This window comes from Coturnix japonica, chromosome 4 (genome assembly GCF_054131305.1).
Source record: "Coturnix japonica strain WE chromosome 4, WE-NBRP24, whole genome shotgun sequence".
Lineage (NCBI taxonomy): Eukaryota > Metazoa > Chordata > Aves > Galliformes > Phasianidae > Coturnix > Coturnix japonica.
This window is the reverse complement of record NC_140666.1, coordinates 88499335-88519371: the sequence shown is the minus strand read 5'-3', so window position 1 is coordinate 88519371 and position 20037 is coordinate 88499335. Positions and strand designations below refer to the sequence as shown.

At 45.3% G+C, this 20037-nt stretch overlaps 1 protein-coding gene across 4 annotated transcripts in view; it reads right to left on the bottom strand.

The window, feature by feature from the left end:
* The window catches only part of PTPRA (protein tyrosine phosphatase receptor type A), a 78272-nt gene that overhangs the window by 52218 nt on the left and 6017 nt on the right, over positions 1-20037 (bottom strand). For all 4 annotated transcript variants that reach the window (XM_032444355.2, XM_085545887.1, XM_085545886.1 and 1 more), the window contains exon 2: positions 10188-10321. Coding sequence is in view for 1 of the 4 variants with exons in the window: in XM_085545886.1 (XP_085402012.1) it covers positions 10188-10205 (18 nt within the window). In the remaining 3 variants the exon portion in view is untranslated. The remainder of the gene's footprint in view (positions 1-10187; positions 10322-20037) is intronic.

Here is a 20037-nt window from a genome sequence, read left to right as displayed (position 1 = left end):
TAAATGTGGAGGTTGGTGGCCCTGCATGCAGTACAAGGTTGGAGCTTCATGATCCTTGAAGCCCATCCCAACCCAAGCCATTCTATGACTCTCACATTGCCCCCCCAGGAAACAGCACTCTTGCAGCGCTGTCAATGCAAACAGGCTGCTGCCCTGCAGGCAAAGCCCTCGGAGATTGCAAAAAAAAGAAAAGAAAAGAAAAAAAAAATCCTCTTGATTATTTATGCCGCTCTTTGAACAACACCAGCTATTTGTCGGAAAGCTGTTTGCAGTGTTTTAAAGCCCTGAATGTCACATTGAGAGTCTGGTCGTGTCAGTAGGAAAACCAGCTGCTGCCACGTCCCAGCACAAAATGCTTCATTGAAGGCACCCCGAGCTCAGCCGGGCAGAACCGAAAAGGAAGCCGGTGGGTGTGACAGTAACACTTTATGTAACAGTACTGAAAGAAGCAGAAAAGGGCTGAGTTTTTTGTGTTTTTTTTTAATTTTTTAATTATTATTCTGGTGTAATGGGGAAAAAAATACAAGGCTCGGGGTGAGGTAAGAAAGCTTTGGGTCTCTTAGGGAGGAATGTGGGGTGATGGAGCCCTTCCCAGCAGGACTCGGTGTGGACATGGCTTTGTCAGAGCGCTGTCAAGAAAACAGGGCTGGCCCTGCCACCAAGCAGCCGGCTTCCTGCTGTGCTCCAGGGGAAGCAGGGCTTTGTGACTGTGCAAACAAAGCAAACCTGCAGCTCCCACCATTCCTCACCAGGAACAAGAGCTCAGAGCGCTGCACCACCACTGCAAACCACAAAGGGAAAAGCATTGGGTTCTTCAGTGTGGTGTGTAATGCTACAAAGCGAAACTGGATGGGTTGTGATCTTCCTGAGTGCTGCTCTGCTGCACCCCGAGTGCTGTGTTTCAGGTTACTTCACCCACTGTACCTGCAGGAATTGCTTCCTAAAGTGCCTTTATTTCTATGGCTCCCACTAACACCTGGCTCTTACATCAAGCCTTTCATCTGCAGATCTTCAAACCATCCTGCAAAGAAAGCAAGTTGTCACTTCCTTCCCCCTCCCACACCCCCGTGCGCCGACAAGGAAGTTATAAGCCAAGTGAAACAATAAATATCGCCCAACAAAAAGAGGAATGCAATCAGCAATAGGAAGGACGGTGCTCCCATAGAATCATAGAATGGCCTGGGTTCAAATGGATCGCAATGATCATCTGGTTTCAACCCCCTGCTATGTGCAGGGTCACCAACCAGCAGCCCAGGCTGCCCAGAGCCACATCCAGCCTGGCCTTGAATGCCTGCAGGGATGGGGCATCCACAGCCTCCCATACAACTCCAACCTGAAGCACTGATGGAACCCATCCCATCACTGCTCAGGAAGCAGCTTCTCATTGCCGCACACCAACGCTCCTCCCAGTGTTGGCATCCCCACCTCTTCCATCTCATGGCTCTGCTTCCCATAAGCAAACAGCCAGGCATTAATCCTGCATGTATCACCTCATCTCCGCAATAACATCACGTTTGCCATCCCTCACATGGGAACCTCGGGGCGTTTTTTAAGCCCTATCATCTTATCTCCTCCGCAATCTCAATTCACTGTGAAAATATTTGGTGAAACCTATTAAAGGATTTCTTGATAGAGGAGCGCAGATTCTACCACTATTTCTTCCCACGCAATTCTCCCTATCTGATAAAAAAAAAGGCAACAGCAAAGTTTGTTTAAATACAACCCAGTGCTGCTCCCATTATCTTTGAGGTCCGCATGGGTTTTTTTCAGCAATACCATCACGCTGTTGCATAAATCAACTTGATTCATTTTTCACTCCTATTTTATGAGCAAAGGCTTTTACTGTTCCTTTCGATACATCACGGTGATTAACTCTGCTCCTACCAGAAAGCCAGCGCTGCTAAAAGACCTGCAGATTTCAGTCCTGAAGTCCTTCACTAGACACAGCACTGAACGCTTTAAACATCAAGAGGATGAGAACATCTAAAGGCATCAGAAACACCGACAGCTTCACAGAGCTGTAGAATCATAGAATCACAGAATGGTTGGGTTGGAAGGGACCTTGAAGCCCATACGGTTCCATCCCCTGCTGTGGGCTGGTTGCCACCCACCAGCTCATGCTGCCCCGTGCATAAGGCAGAAGGGTTTTAAGGCACGTTATATGCTCAACCCGCCCCTAACAGCTCCAGATGACAGCAACATAGGAAACATAAGGAAACCCAAGCAATGCTCTTCCTAATAAAACCATTATTAAACTCCTATAATAATGGCCTAGAGAGAACTTGGTTTGCTCCCACTAAACCCTCTCCCATTTCCACTGTGGTTAATATTGGCACGCATTATTTTTGCACAGACTCTAGGAAAGGAATCACAGCGCCACATTCTTAAAGGTCAATAAAATATCCATGACCAACCCCACTTCTGTTTGCAGCCCAATTCCTACGAGCGCTGTGTCCACAGACCTCAGGAGGGCTGGCACCCCGACACCGCATCCCGTTGATATCATTGCCAAGCCAACGCTGCAGCTGAAAGTCATCAAAACAAGAGTTCTATGAAACAAAACTTTTTGGGAAGGCGGCAGGTTGGATTTGTACCACAATTTTTCTCTCTGCTTTAAAAACAAACATATAATCGTACAACTATTAAGGCTGAAGAAGGCCTCAAAGATCCCCATATCCAACCCCAACCCATCCCACCGTGCCCACTCAGTGCCACATCTCCACAGTTCTTAAATCCTGCAGAGATGGTGACTCCAATATTTTCCTGGGCAGTAAGTGCCAGTATATACCAACCACTCTGAGATCAAATCTACCATATTTAGTTAAATAAAGCAGAAAAGTTGTGACACAGGCATATGAATTCCAATTAGTTGCATTAGAAAAACTAAACAAGTCTTGCTCTATGTGTATTTGGTGATCCTATCACCAGGTACCGTATTAGGTGTAGATACCTTCAGCTTTGGACGCACTATGCCTACTATAGTTGCAGGAAGGAATACCCGAAGTTCAACTCTTGTAGGTTAAATTTAAGATGTAAAAACTAAAATAAAATAGGAGGAGGGTTTATAGGGTTAAATAAAAAAAGGTACAATTTTACAGTACTCAATGCAACGTAGACTTGGTTGAAAAATGAATTAGAATCATTGAATCACTGAGGTTGGAAAAGATCAAGATCAACCAGTCTACCCGTCCACCTATCACCAACCGATCTCACTAACCCACGTCCCTCAACACAACGTCTAAACATACCTTGGGTCAATCTCAACAAAGGCATCAAACTCATTTTTATCACAGAATCACAGAATTATCCTCGAGCTTGCATCACCTCCATCTCTCACGTGCCCATTTGAGCAGCCGTTTCAATCCAGTTCTCTCATGAAAAGAATTCACTGCACCAAACGCCAAGGCAAGGAGAAAGAACGGATTAAAAATCCAAATAAAGCTTTTTTTTTCCTTTCTTTTTCCTTTCCCCCTGCCATCTAATTGCAAACAACAAACATATCTGTGGTTTACAGAGGAGGAAATAAATTAAATCGAGTCACAAATCGGACCAAAAAAAGATACTTAAGTCATTCAAACCACCACCCCAGGATGGCTTTGGCCCCATGGGACGCATCTCAGTTTTGTTCAATGCTTGGAGCTCTGAATGGAGGAAGCACAAAACGAAGAGCTCTCTCAGATGTTGTTTCTTTCATAACTCAGCCAACTCTCTGGTGCTCCGTGAGCGCAGCCATTCACACCCTTTGGTTTGGTTGCAGGAAAAGCAAATGGTCTTCAGCAAAGAACTCTTTCATTTGTGAACGGAGCACAATGTGAAAAAACAAAGTTTGACCAACAGCAAAATGGCTCCATGCGTTTCTTTTGCAACCAGCCAAAGAAGATGGCTGCAAAGTTGCCGTTGAAAGAAAAACAAGCGGATTGGTCCTCAGTATGATTTGAACTTTAAATTGGTACAAAAATACGTATTTCAACTCATTAGGAAGCTGAGTAACCTCACTTCAGAGGTGAGTTTCTCTGAACCAAATAGCTCCTGTGCCCCAGCAAAAATTCAGCTGGGTTGAAGCCCATCCCCTTGAAGCACAGGGCTTGGTTTCACAGCAGCCCCATCCTATTATGGATCCTATTAAGCTCCTATTAAGAGCCAGACGACTTCCCAGCATGGTTCGAGCAGGAGAGCACTCCAGAGCTCACGTGCAGGATCTTTGCAGTGGGCAAACCCAGCATCGGGGTGATTTCAGCTGCCCACATCACAGATGTGACAGCAGGACAATAGCATGAATAATTTTTCTTACTCAATCTCTGCTGAAGGAAAGCATTTGGAGCCTAAATTAGGAACATGAAAACGATTAACATTAGCATTAACCTCAGCTCCACCCTAATTGCACTACATAAAAGCAGACGTAACAATTACAAAGATAACATTGTGTGTCATAAATATCACACACAGGAATACAGCAGTCACAGCATTCGTTTCCTGACCTGGGAAAGCTGCTATAATTGTAGAGCCTTGTGCTCACAGAGGACTCAGGTTTGGCCGCTGGCTGCCAACAGGCATTGGCTGCTTTGATTTCCCACCACGCTCTTCTAACTCTTCGTGTTCCCAACCAAGGCCACGTCAACGCGTGGCTCTGAGTTCTGCACCATGCGGTTCAGCAGGAATTTCGTGTTCTTGCTGGAAACAAATTAAGCTCATCCCAAACTAGATGTGGAGATGCAAAGCAACCGAAGCAGAATTGGTCCGTGTTGGTTTGTGGGATGCACAATTCACTGCTAAGGGTATCAAAACTGAAACCATCGGCCGCCCTACTCTATTTAGACAGAGGCTCAGGAGTCCATCTCGGCTCTGTGTCGTTCAGCTGTCAGACCACACAAGGCTGAGGCCTGCCGTCCTTAACCCTGCCTCCTGGGGCTGGTGGTGATTAATACAAAGCCACAGAAGCCACCACACCCTCTCGGACGGGAGCTTTGTCCCACTGACAGCCATCCTTGCAAGCAAAATTCTCCCAAGTAATCCCCTCTCCTTTGAATTTAAGCCTCCCAGATGACAAATACGAAGAGTGTAAATGGTTCTTCCCTCCCAGAGAGCCCCTAGTGATGCAAAGACTGAAAGAAATAAAAACAAAAATAAAAGCCAATGTATTTCTCGAGTCCTGCCTTTAGAAAAGAGCCTTTCCTTGCAGCGAAGCCTCCTCCGGTCAGACAGTAACGCCAGCTTCTAGCTCTAAATGCTTCTCATCTGAGTGCAGAGAAGGTTAAAAGCAACACGTTCACTCAGATGGACATTTTCCAATTAAAATTAAGGGATGACAGTGAATCCCATGAGCAGCACTGGAGAAGGGAGGAGTTCTCCAACGTGGAAATGCCAATATTTTTGGATACTCCCAATTGCTACTGTATAAGCTGTTAGCATCTCTCTTATCCCAGGGGCAACCCACTGCCTCGGGTCTCTTCTCAGTTTCATCTTCATTTTCTATCCAGCAAGAACAATCAGTTCCACATCAACACTCCTCTTTCCTTCCTTAAGCTCTTTTATAAATTATACACAGGGTTTTATTTTCTGGGCCATTTCCGTGGAGCTCCTCTGGTTGTGTTTTTTCTCCTAAACCAGGATTCCCTCTGGAGGACCCGCTGCTGGCAACGCTCCTTCTGCTGCAATGCAGCTCGCTTGCAAGCCTCCCAGAAGGGCTCCAAGGGTGAAGCTGAACGCTGCCTACTCCCCAGCAGCATTGCACTTGACGATAAATACCTCCCTCATTAGCATGCTGAGCTTCATTAGTTCTGCTGCTTACCACCTAAAAGCATTTGAGTCGCGCTGAATTTTCAATTTCACAGCTTGCAGCGTGGTGCATTAGATACTTGAGGGTCTCCAGCCGTGGGGCACTGACAGCATTTACAGCGTTTCAAGTTTGCGAGCTGCTGGCAGTAAATCTGCTAATGTCTGTTAAAGAGGAAGCATGTGCCTCCAAGTGAACAAAGGAGCCATCCGTACATTCCCTAAGAGTTTAAAGCAGCAGAGGGGTAAAATGATTGCCCGGTATCCCTTACACAGTGTTGGTGACCTCAAGTGGGAAGTTGGTGTCATCCTACAGACGTGGATTACCCAGCAGCAGGGAAGAAGCCAATCTACACTACAGAACACCACCAAACCTGGGAAGCGCTCTGATCTCTCCACTCAACCTCCCCGCTTCTCAGTTTTCACAGCACTTGCAAAATTTGAAGACTTTGATGTTCTCTGAATGCGGCTGCGATTGCTTGATGGTTCATAAGGCTCCTTGGGACAGAAGGGTAAATGCAGGCTGTCTTCTGTTACCACTCTTGGAAACTAAGCTTAACAAACGCAACTTTACTCACTGTTAGGTGAGAATAATGAATAAGAAGCAATACGTGGAGCTTTTCAGACTTGATGCTCAGACAAGAATCAGGCCAGGGTGCATATACTTCTGTTCAAAGGGCAGAAAGGTATTCAGGACATCAAATGGCTCTTAGATGCTCAGAAGAGTACTTGGTTTCCTCAATGCGTACACAGCATTACGGCTTCACAGGCATTTCATGGATTAATCAAACAGAATAATTATCTAATGGTGAAGCGCTGATCCGGAATTAAAGTGATTAGTGTTTGGGTCTCAGCTCCAGAAGTTCTCACCCCTGGGGAAGTCGTATCAGTTCCTGCATCTCACCTTTCCACAAAGCGTCCTTGGCATGACTGGCTGTAGAACCCAAGTGAAGATGCCAGAGAGAAAGACCATTCCAAAGGCTTTTTTGATATCTGCTATAATGCACTGACTTGGTCTAGTCATGATTCTTTGAAGGAAGATCTTCCATCTTAAGGGATATAAACCAAGCTTCTGTTATCCTCTAACTAATATCTACCAGTGAAGTATTATTTCCACAGATGCACCAGAGGATCATAGCATCATTTGAGTTGGAAGAGATCTATAAAGCTCATCTAGTCCAAGTCAAAGACGTGCAGAGCAGTTTCAGCACAATAATACATTAGATGGCACTATTATGATGTGTCTGTAGGCACAAAAGGTAGATCAGAAGAAAATCTGAAGCCAGTTTTTGGCCTAAGATCACTCTAACACAGAGGGGCATGGTAAGAAGAACTGCCCCATACAGGTTTTCATGTCCATATGTTGAGGTCTCTCTGATTTTGGGTCCTTACATATGGCTGTTCTGTTTGTTTCCCCAGCTCACATCACAAAACCCAGGTCATTTAATGATCACAATAGACTGGTTTCTAATATGGATGCAAATCCCACAAGGTTTCAACCCAGCATTTTTCCACCAATCTCCAACTGCCTTGAAAATATAATTAACATCAGTTGTCTTTTGATTTTATCTCCATTTTCTCAGGTTGTAGGCTATTTGGGAGAGCACTGGGTACGTGCATGTGGGTATGCACACTGCCACGTGCAGCTACTTGCCTGCAGTTACCAACTTCTCAGTGCAGCTGCTTTTCTCAAGGCCTCCTCAGAGAACAAAATGTGGTGAAGAACCTTAGGGAAATCTTTATTCTTAACATCATGCAGTCACTGATAAAAGATTTTTGCTCCCATTGTATCTCACTGATACAGGTGAGCTCAAATCAATGGAGCATCCAAGCTCAGTTAGGCTCTACGCTCCACATTCCCCAGTGTATTCTGACAAGCTGCTCTCATGGGGATTTCAAAGGTGATAAAATGGCCCTTGGAGTAAGGGAAAGATTCTTCCTTTCTGAACATAAACGTTAAAAGTTTTCTGAAAAACTGAATGATAAAACTCCCAAGAAAGAGATGGACATACATACTAAAAAAGAGACCAAGACAAGTCTGACCCTGGCTCAAGGCTAACCGCCACTCCAGGCTACGTCCACAGCTGTGTCTCTTTTCCATGTATTCTTCTGAAATTCTCCCCATTTGCTGTGGGATTTACCAGAAATAAGACATTTTCTATGCAAAGGAAGGTCTTGGTGCATCGCAAGAGGTGCAGGCAGGCAGGTGAGCTGCACGGCTACACAACAGAGGGTGCAGACACACAAGAACGTGAGTTTTAAGAAAAACAGTGACCCTAAGGGATAGGTTGAGCCCTGATCTGAATCAGAAAACTAGAATGTATGTTGCCAAAAGACTGGAGAACTACATCCAAAAAAACCCACCAAGATGTTTTGGTCTTAAAGAACTTCCTTTTCAGTGGAAAACTGCTTGATACGAACTTGGACAGAAGTTTATAAGCCAGCCCAGGCAGGGGTTCACCCCTCAACAACACCCTGCGATGGGATGCTGCAGCTCAAGACAGGAGGTACTGATGGGTGTTAAAAAAAAACAGAGCAGTATTCAAAGAATCACAGAATCACTAAGGTTGGAAAAGACCTCTAGGATCACCAAGTCTGACCCCAGTCCATCCCTACCATTCCCAGTGACCACATCCCTCAGTGCCACATCTCTTGAACACCTCCAGGGACAGTGACTCCGCTACTCCCCAGGCAGCTGTGCCAGTGTCTGACCACTCTTTAGATGAAATGCTTCCTAATATCCAGCCTGCCCTTCCTCTGGCATAACTTGAGGCTACTGCCTCTCATCCTATCGCTATTTTTCTGAGAGTGCTGTTGCTTTAGAAACCACGAGACCCCTAAGATCTCTACTCAGAGGAGCTGTCCAACCTGAGAGCGCTGAGACACTCCGGATCCCAAGGTTTCCAATGAGAAAAAACAATGAGGTTTTAAAAACTAAGCTTTGAAATTTTCTTACCTGCACACTGCAAATGCAGACTCCCTAGGTTTGCCACTATGTAAATCTGAGCAGGAATATATGAGTGCCATTGCTGAAAAAAGTAGCCTGAGACAAGCAAATGTGACCAGAGAAAACAATGCCCAAGAAGACTAGAGATACACCTACAGGATTCCTTTTGATATTCTTCCTGCAGTACATAAAATCCAAAATGGAATGCTTTGTAATCTGAATCAAGGTGCTGTGTGGTGAAACACTAAAATACAACCCGTTAAATGGTGCTATAACACTGCCAGCTGGCAATGGCTATTTCACAGCCACAGAGTGAAAAGCCATTCGGTCCAATGCTCCTCTCCAGTAGCCCATGAGAGTCAAGAAGCCTACGGCATCTGTATGACACAGTAACAGCATCCATTGCTGTGCTGGGTCTAACAGCTCACAGTACCTGCAACAGCAGAACGAGCCCAGTGGGAGCCAAGCAGAACAGAAAATACACGTAGTAAAACACAGTATGAAATTCATTTGAGTATATTCATGCACACACACACATGAATAGACCTGGAACACATTGCTAAGCATCCCACAGATTCAAAGAGAAGCATTTAGTCACCCATGAAAGCTACAAGTCACTTCAGTCTGGAACAGAGGTTATCACACCAGGTTTGCAAAAGAATTCAAGGAATTTCTGCATGAAACCATAAATTGGTCAAGTTTGTGAAGCCTGCAGTGTCAACAGGAACCTATGTGAAAGTTTTAAGGAAATACCAAACCGCATACACAAACTTCATCTCTAGACAGTGTGAATCTACATACATAAAAGCCACAGCGACAAAAAACGCTTTGCAATAACCCCGTTTATATAAAAATCTCCTGATTTCAAACACGCAGCTCAATTTGCTACACAATCCTAGAAGAGCTTCAGTCACAAGAACTGCCCGCAGCCTCCCTGCTGGATGCTGGTTTTTAACTCACTATCACACTGAGTAACATTACTTCTTATTTCATGACCTTTCTTCTTACTCCATGACCCTCCTGTCATCAAAAAGTCTCTGATCTTTTTTCCTCCCTTCCTCCTTAACAAACCCATTCACCCAGATTATGCAACACCTGTGCCCAAGTAATTTCAACCTAATTCTGGTTTGCACAACCAAGGAAACAAAATAGCCTTATGAAAAACCCTTTTCAAAACAGAGTAAATATTAACATCCAACTCTGTACAACTCGCAACATGAACTAAAAGTTCCAAAAATGACAGACTCGTTCAAGGAAAACACTGGACTCATGAAGGTTTGCATCAAATCAAAGCCTTAGAAAGCTTAGTTCATCATGATCAAACCTGAGGAAAACAGAATGGCTGCTGCAAGGCTGTGAGGTGTGAATCCATGAGACTGCTGCAAACTCTGTGCCTCCAAAGGCCGATGTTGTGCTCCAGCAGCCCCTGATTCACATTCAAAGCACCACAGTCATGTTCACACTGTACCTTAACAGGGACGCTCATCCAACTGTTCACCTCCTCAATGCAATGGCCAAAGCTCTTCTGCTTGGTATCCAATCAGGACGATGATGGGTACGCAATCAATCCTTATTAAGGCTGATGATTATCCTCGATGCGCCCTGGAAGATAAAAACACCTGGTTACTGGCTTGTGCCAAGCCAAACGAGCCAGCTCTCACAGATCAGCCACTTCAAGCAAATCATGTTTTTTTTTATTGCCCCCAAAGGTTTCAACTTGATTGTGAATGACGGGGACTGTCTCATACAACAGATCCTGCAGGTATAAGAAATAACAAAGTCTGCCCAAGGTCTCCAGCTTCCAGTGGAAGGTGACTTCCAGATTGTCTCTCTCTGCTGGCATCCCAGTAGAGATTCCACGATGACATTCATGAGTAATTACCTGGGCTGTTCTCTGGTTCCATGATTCTATGAAATAAATCCATGGAGCTCTCACACTACAAACAAGAAGTAAAGGCCTTACATTGCACCAGAGGAGGTTCAGGTTGGATATTAGGAAACATTTCTTCTCCAAAAGAGCAGTCAGGCATTGGCAAAGCTGCCCAGGGAGTGGTGGGGTCTGTGGAGATGGAGAAGGGTCTGTAGGACAAGGTGTGTGAGATTTGATCTCCAATCTGAGGGAGCAGGTGAGTGGCTCTTCTGGAGCCGTGAGGATGTTAGTAAGGAGGAATGAAAACAAAAACGATTCCACTGAGCTGGTGGAAGAGACAAGTGGATTATTCCCTTGGCAACGAATTTAATGGGACCTGGCTATTTTCTCAGCCATTCAGTTCTACATGCATTCAGTTTCTGTGTGGAGCTCTTCCCAGTTTTAAGATTTCGTTTTAAACCAGAGCTCACAATGCTTCCCACACATCTCAACACCAAACCAACCAACTGCGTTGTGACGAGGCCGGCTTGGTCTGAGATAGCTAAAAATCCTGTGCTGCTTTTATATTGATTTCACTGCTGTACATTGATTTAAAATGAGAGGAGAAAAAGGGTAACTTTGGGACTGCAAAGAACAACGGTGAGATTAGAAGGATCAGTCGTGTCTGCAGAGTCTTATTACAAGTAATTTATATGCAAGCAAAAAAAACCTATTCCCTGTTTTCCTAGGAAAACGCCAAATTCCATAGTGATTTACACGCTTTGCAAATCTCATTGACTTCAGAGGGAGTGCCTGCAGTATAAATCACCCGACTGCAGCCTCCCAGCAATGTGGAGTAATCCCCTCGTATTTCACTTTCCACAAATCCTATCTCCAAACAGGTGCCACCACTTACACCCCGTGTGCCCAGCCCCAGCCCTGCAGCATACGGCCAACTTAGCAGACCTCAGCTCTCCTGTAACACAGGACTGCAGTTGGCATTTGCTCTCAGATGGGATGAAGCGATCATTGCCAACAATAGGGGAAATACTACACATAGAGAACATAGGGAAGAAGGTGAGGAAAGTACCATTGATTTGAGTACAGGGAAAAAATACCTACACCATTCCTGAGCTGATACATGAGACCAGAAACACTGAAGCTTTTTGGAGTGGTGTATTTAAAACAGCTATGGAAAAAGGATCAATGCTCGAGCAATTTAACCATGGAAGATAAACCGTTTCCTCAGACCCAAACTAGAAGGGTTTTCCCCCAGTTATAGCTGTGGTCCATTAACCCATATTCCCTCCCCACGTAAGCCTGAGCTGTTTCACAGACTCTCACGGCTCCAATGTTCTATTTTAAATGGGCAATTTTGACACATTAAAGCTAAGCAGTTACACTTTTATTACCCTATTATACAGCACCGTGACAGATTTCCCTAAAGAGCTGATGGTAAATCACAGCCCAATTACGGGTGGGTAAACTAATGAGAACAAGAGAGAAATACATGGGGAAAAGCCACAATGACTTCACGATGAGACCTCACTCATGATACAGGGCTTTGTGGGGCAGCACCCACCATTCAACGACCCATGAGTTTTCACTACATTTCTGGACAAGGTTTGATTTTTCAGCCTCTACAGCCCAGAAGTTGCCCCAAACAACTGATACAACTGAGGGCATCTGAGTTGAACACCTCCCATCAATGTCATCTGGCTTTCCCAGTTCCACCCAGTCAAAATGGGCTTGGGATAACCCCAACCCATGCACAAAGGCAGGGCTATGAGAGCAGAGGCTCGAGGCCAATGGAGAGGGGCCCATTGGAAGGTCCAGCACTGGGGCACTGCACTCCTCTCCCCTCCGTTTGTATTAACACAGCCAGGAACATGTTACAGAGGAGGCTTTAAAACCCCCAGAGCTGCCAAAAATGTCAAATTCGAGCACAGTCAGAGTTCATAATAAATCCACCCAAGTGAACCGCAATATTGTTTAGTTGCTTTTCTGGGTGAAACCAAAAGGATGAAAATAAAGGTCTATCAGCAATTACACCCAAAACGCTTCCTGCCCTTGCACGAATCTCTGTTTTGTTTGGGTTGCAGTGGTAGGTGGGTACACAGACCACAACTTGAGTGTGATAGATTACTGCTAAAGTGGAGGACTCTTAACAAAATGCACTAAAAATGCCATTCTGAAAGAGCTTTGCTTAAAAACCATCCCAGCATTCACAGTGGCAGGTAAAAATGTAATGCAAAGCAGCAAGAGAGCAAATATCTGGCCATTTCATGTTAGTACAGCACCGTATTTTTCCTCTTGTCCAACCCAACTCTCCCATGGGACAACTTGAGACCATCTCCCCTCATCACAATTTAACTGGGAGAAGAGACTGACCCCACCAGCACAAATGGATTAATAGTGGGTAACAAGTTGGAAGCAAGATTAACCCTTGAAGGCCAATGTGTCCCAGGAGAGCAGGTCAGACCCAACCCACTCCTCTGTACAAAGGCTTGGAACCCACTGGCCTCTCTGCTTCCATCACTATAATAATTACTTTAATTTGCAGCTTCCTGATTTTGGCGGAGAAAGTCTTAAAAGCCCAATTAAGAACAATTAAACACAAGAATGAAGTGAAATAAGGCGCCAAAAAGGGCTGATGTTTGCTCCTCTACCCTTAAATAGGATGACAGATTAAAAACTGGAGATGGTCCTCTATCTCAGGACTCCTCACAGGTTTCATTTTAGATACTCCTCGGCCCTTGTTATTGCCTGGCACCTTGTTTGCTCATGCTCTGTCTTAAGCTGCCAACCACAAATTAAACACTTCAGTTAAAACTAGACACGCGATGCTCATCTTGCACCTTTAATACTCAGTCACTAGAAACCCAACATCTGTTTTGCTTTGAGGCTTTCAACAGTGACTCAATGTTATCTACAGTTTTGGACTGCAGAAGATAAGCGTTCCAGTGGCTTTTCCCTCCCCTTAGCAACAAGGCTGCTTGCTTTTCAGATGCAAGAATCAGCCTCAAACACATGTTAGAGGCAAAGTTACCCAGGTCTGAAACAAGCTGAGGAGGAAGCATCCAACTCAGTTTTTTTTTCCAGCTAAGGATGGAGCTTGTAAAGGGGGTTACAGAGCTCCTGCTCCATTTACAGTAATCACAATAAATGTGCTGCAATTAAAGTGACTCTGAGCATGAGCCCCCCCAGCCTGCAGGCAGTCCTGGAGGGTTAGCTGTGACTTTAACCTTTGTTGCCTTACTCAGGGGGTAATGAAGCACCACGCATCTCCACCTGCAGCAAAGCACCTAAAGTGGATGCAGAGCCTTAGAGAGAGAGAAAAAAACAACACTAAAAGACACAGCAGCAGGAAACAGCCCAGCACCCAGGGACCCAATTAACTCACCAATGGAAACCACCCACATCCTATTAACATGGGAGATGCTGTGCAGGCACAAAGGCACGAACGCCTGGGGAAAAGACTTCAAGGGGAACGTCGTTAGAGGTGTGTGCAAGGGAAGAGCCTGGACACAACAACCCCTTGTCTTGCTGGGAGGGATCTGTGAAGCATCACAGCAAGCTGTCGCATCGACCATGGACAGCCACTTCCCTCCCATTTGTCAAGGGCTAATGAGCAGAAACCCCTCTAACCAGCAGATTGGGAAACTAATGATAGATGAATTAAGGTTGGGAAAGATCTCTAAGATCATCAAGTGCAATCATCAACCCATCACCACTATGCCCACTAAACCATGTCCCCAAAGTGTGGGTTTGAAATGTGTTTCCCTCAGCCACCATTGGCTTTGTGAGGTTTCAGCAGCTCCCGTATTAGATATGGTCACACCACACCCAAAGGGTTTTATGACCCACATCACCTTCCGCAGGCAGATAAGTGGCACTGCCATTTAGGATGCAGATACCAACCAGTGAACACCTCTGGGTGATGGAAATTCAAAAGGCAGCATCGATCCCCAGCTCCCAGCTTTTCCATATTCAGCTCCTAAAGACTAGTATGCACTTGATGCTGTTAGAATGAGCATGGCAGACCAAATCTAAGACCCATCAATTCATTTTCAGTACTAGAGGCCTAAACATACTGGATAGAGCCCAGTGCAGGGCCACCAAGGTGCTGCAGGGTCTGGAGCAGCTCTGCTGCAAGGGAAGCCCAGTCATGGCCACAGATCCCTGCAGGGAGGTACAAGGGGATGGGGCTGGGCTCATCTCATGCCCAGGTATACTGGGCACAACCTGGAGCCATCCACATAAGATTCCAACACATACTACATCCTACAGCAACTTACACAGCTCAACCCACTGCATGGAGGTGGTGGCGTGTAAGGGAAGATGCTACAGAGACAGCACCATCAGCTCAAGTCTGACAATGACTGCAACCCAAAGCTCCCCTGAGCTCTCACCTCAGGTTCCAGTGTTCATACACACTGATACAAACAAGCACTGCCATACAAATCTCCCAGACTCAAACTCTGCTCCTCATTAGTACTCGGCGGGCAAAGAAGCAGAAGAACTGGTTTGAAAAGGGAAAAGGAAAGAAAATACAGATGACTCTTGATAACACGTCTAATTAATAAAGCACAAACTCGACAGGCTGGTTTAGTCTGTGCATCCCATCTGCTTTGACTTCAGTCACGATGTTTCCCATATCCACAAGCACCCTGTTCCATACGGATATTCTCGCATGCTGACAAGCTGACGGCGTGCCTTCAGCACCCGGGCACATATGTTCCCCTATGGCATCACCACAAACCCTTATGTTCTTATAGGAAGAAGGGATGAACAACTGAAGATACCACTGTCCTGTGTGCAAAGGATGGTCCCCCAAAGCCTACAAACACAATATTTCTATCTGAGTTTGCCATAACTCTTCACAGCCAGCTGTTCTCCATGGCCCTAGATAAGTGCTTATCTTCCTGGAGGGCCATAACCTCATAAATGCTGACATTATTTACTCTGTCGCGCTTTAAGTGACTTTGCAATCAACTCAAATGAAGTGCTGGAGTAAAGGATGATTTATAATGATTTATTTGTGGAGTAGCTGTACCTCCCTATGGTCAGCACTTAGAGTTACAACTCCCGAAGGTCAGTTTTAGACAAGGGCTTCAACTCTGAGTCTTCCCAGTGCTCCACCTTGAAATGAATGGCAGAGAAGACACAAAGCACAGAGTCCCACCAGCATGAAGAGCCCATACACTCCCACAAACACATGCCTTATGATTTTACGATACTTTGCCCTAAAAGTCTCAACAAAAACGAAAAGATGAGTAACAATACCAAGGAAGCAGGACACCTCATTGAGGCACAGGTTGGTGGAGGAGGCAAGGACAAGATGTGAGCTGGAGAACACCAAACATCAGCAGTAACACAACTAAGCTGCTCTGCAACTTGAAAGGAAATGGAAAGGAGGTCAGGAGGAGGTGCAGTCAGCTCAACATCACGATTACAGCAAGTGTGCTGACATCCAGGCAGGCCATGAGAAACACGCATAAATAAGTGCAGTAAATGGGGAGTTCTGTATAAAAGCACCACCCCTGCTCCCCCTGAAAAAGAGTAAGAGCAAGAAGATTGCTGTGTCCCATTCCCTACTTATTGAGAGGTTTTACATCTGTAAGTTCTGAGACTTAGAATCATAGAATGGCTTGGGTTGGAAAGGACCTCAAGGATCATCATGCTCCAATCCCCAACTTAACATCTGAGAATGGCTCGCCAAGAGCATAGGGAACAGAAAACCCGCCCCTCAAACTTCGGTTTTCCTCAGGTTAATAAGATGCAGGGTTTCATTGTTACAAATGGATTTAATGAAAACAAATCTTCCAACAATGTTAAAAGCTCAAGAGGCAGAGAGGATACAGTCAATGCCAGCTAAGCTTCTACTGCATGACAATGCACATGGGTACAAGAGTTTAAGCAGATTTCGCTGACTACTCTGAGCTGGCACAGGGGGGAACCAGGGCAGCAGTCAGTGCTTTGGAATAGGCACAGAAACAAGTTTCCACGGGAGCTTGTTTCTTTAAAGTCAGACGTATTAGATCATCCTGTCCCCTAGAGTATGTTGTTTCCTAATGTTCTGCCCAGACCAATTTCAAATGTCAAAAGTAATGTGGGTTTTCTTGCTTCTTTTTCATTTTTTTTTGGGGGGGGGGTTTGCTTTTTAACTACCTTTTGTCCCTACAGAGCCTGTCAAGGATGTGAATTTTAAGCTCTGCTCTGTCTTTCACATTAAAAATGCAATTATCAGGGCAGCCTGACTGCAGCATCTCCTGTCACACAGATTCAGCAGGAGGCTGGAAGAACAGCTTGCTTTTCAAATGGAGTTAGAAAAATTAATACAAGTCTTTCAGAGCTCAGTGTTCACACGCCAATAAAATGCAGGAAAGGCATGTGCAGCCTCTAGGGAAAAGCATCCCTTACAGAAAGCCATCCATGTGGTCTTAAAAAGCACATGATGCAAGGCCCTCGAGAAGTACTTACCCTGAAACGCTCACTACTTTTAAAACAGGCTCCTTCCTCTTGCTTTTCAAACTTCTCGCCCAGTTAGTGAAGTAAAATCTTAGCTACATAAAGGAGATTTTTAGACTCACGTCTCCTCCGGACACAGAACTTCTTGTTCAAATGGATGCAAGAGGTGTTTGACTGAGGAAAGTCGTGGGACAGATGATTAAAGTAGCTTCAGCTCCTCTTCCTGGATACGAAGGCTGTAAGCATCTTGCAGGATTTAGCTCTTGGATAACCCCAAGTGCAAATTACCACTACAAGCTGGAAACATCTGGATCTAAATAGTTAAACAAGATAGCGCTGTTGGGTCACATCTGGTTTCCACATTTTCTACCAAAAGGACATAAAGTCAAGCAGTTGGGGCACCCATCAGGGTCACGTGTTTTGCTGCAGCTCACTCAGAGCCCCTTCACTTAGGATATCCAAAGGATGAAACCAGGAGAGCTCCCTTCCCCAGCTCCCCATGCCCAGGCTGTCTCACCCTGTGCCAGACATGGTCCAACACATACAGGATGGATGGAACAATAAAGCAATCTTTCCAAAGCTAAAACGCCTCAATCTTACTCCAGCTCACCTCTGCCACGTGACGGCTCATCAGCTCTTCACACACCTTAATTTCCTCTTGACAGTAGGGCAATAACACTGAGTATTAACTAATGAAGCACTGACGGTGTGCCTGAACTCCACCAAACCCCTTCCCCGTTTCAAAATATGAGAACACCCGACTCTGATGAGACAGGGCTTGACCCCCAGTTATTAAGCAGAAAGTGCAAATATTAAGCACAAATATCAACGGTGAAATAGGCTCAGCTGGTGGCAAGAGGAGGTCACAGCACAGGCGTAAATCACTGAAATGAGCCACGTCTGGCCTTCAAGAATGACAAGGTTTAGCATCTTATTATTAATAATGAATCCTCTGCAGTACATTGTCTGCTAGGAAGAAAGAAAAAAAAAAAATAGAAGTGTTGCTTTTTCAGCTGCCCATTATATAAATGGAACTGAATGAGCCCCACTTCAGAATAAGTAAATCTCTTTCATATCAAGCATTAGGCGGCTCGAGTGGGAAGCAGCGGCGTCGTTAGGCATTAGGCATCTTCTCCAAGGAAGAGATGTGAGGCTCAGTATATTTCAAAAACCAGAACTCCAGCAACCAGAAAAGCACAAATTCACTTTTAATTTTGCATCCTTCCCTCCCCAGACAAACAAGCAGATTCATCTGACCCAGAAGGAATATTCATTCCAGCCCCTTCCCGGGCACAAAAGACTGCAAACAAGGCAGGCATCAATAAATGGAAGCATAGTAGCAAGGGCAGGAGAGTTCATGGAAGAGAGCTCATAGAAGGGAATATTAAGGATTTTCAGCTCCTCTGTTTGAAGCCAGGGAAGACTTGACAACTAGGTACTTTTGCAATTGAAGGTGCTAAGAAACAAAGGAAAACTATAAGTGGAAGAATGAAGTGAGCAAGCGCTCAAAACAAGGGTGATATTTTGTGAACACAAAGTATGGAATAGGTTCTTGAAAGCAAAGGAGAATGGGCAGAGAAAGGGCCAGATGGGTACTGCCAAACTTTCTGCCTGTAAGTAGCTCATTACAAGATCATCTTTTGGCTCTTGGCCATGGATACATGCTCAAGAACTCAATGGAGAGGCAGGATCCAAGAACAGCTCAGAGCTGGGAGGTTAAAAATGAATGAAAATGGATCCACAGCATCTTCAGTGGTCCCACCTGCAGACCTGGAGTTCAAGGCAGAGCGAGGAAGAAGGAGGTTTGGCAGCTGGAGCAATGAGGGAAGGAGATGATTCAAAACCAGGAATTTCTAAGCTAGGTCCAAATTAGGACAGATCAAACCTGTGCTCAGAAACGCTATTTCAGTAGCTCCTATTCCTTCAGCAGGCTGGACAGCTCATAGAATCATGGAATGGCCTGGGTTGAAAAAGACCACAATGATCATCTAGCTTCAAACCCCGCTGCTATGTGCAGGGTGTCCAGGGACAGCTTCAGTGAGGGTGATAACAGAGGATGAAGTGACATGGGCAGTATCACCTGTAAGATGGAACCAGGCACAGCCACCGCTGGCGTGGCACAGTTAACCTGAGAAGATCTTTCTGTGTTGGATGCAAATAGGGAAAAGACCTCCATGTATCAATTAAATCTGCTTCTTGGGTAATGTCCATGTTTTTCATTAGTTACTGCATTGCCTTAATGAAGAGCAGAGCAAGAAAAACTCAATACAAAATATAAAGAGGCCATCTCAGCCTGGCGCAGGCTGCCCAGTGAAGCTATGGATGCCCCATCCTTGAAGATGTTCAAGACCAGGTTGGGTGGAGCCTTGGGCAGCCTGATCTGGTGGTTGGCAGCCCTGTCCACAGTACGATGGCTAGAACTAGATGACTTTTGTGGTTCCTTCCAAGCTAAGTCATTTTGTGATTCTATGGGACAGTCGTGCTGCCTCAACTACTAGAGAGACAAGGGGGAGATAACATAACCTTAGAAAATAATTTAACCTCAGAAACCAAAGCTCATCAACTGTTTTCCAGCTATCAGTGCCTAACAACAAGCCCCCCTCCTCCCCCACTGACCAAGGCTCCTGCCTCATTCCCAACCTGCCACCTGAATGAAAATGCAAATTCTACATGGCGACTGGGATTAAAAACATCTCTCTGTCTGTAACTAAATAGGTTTAAAGTCCCCTCAAGAGAAAATCTTGAGGATTATCCGTGCTTTCCAATATATTATTCATTCCCAACTCATTTCTATTCATCTCACATTCATCACTCAGGCTCGGGGTTTGTGGCGTTCCAGGGGGTGGATGTGAAGTTGCAGAGGGGACATCACTTGGCCATGTCACTCCTTCCTCCACCTTCTCCATGGGTCTAGGGTTGAGTAAACTGAAAACCTTCCCCACTTCCCCTTGGGTCACATTATCAGTTATCACAATATTGCTGCTTATCAGAAAGCCCA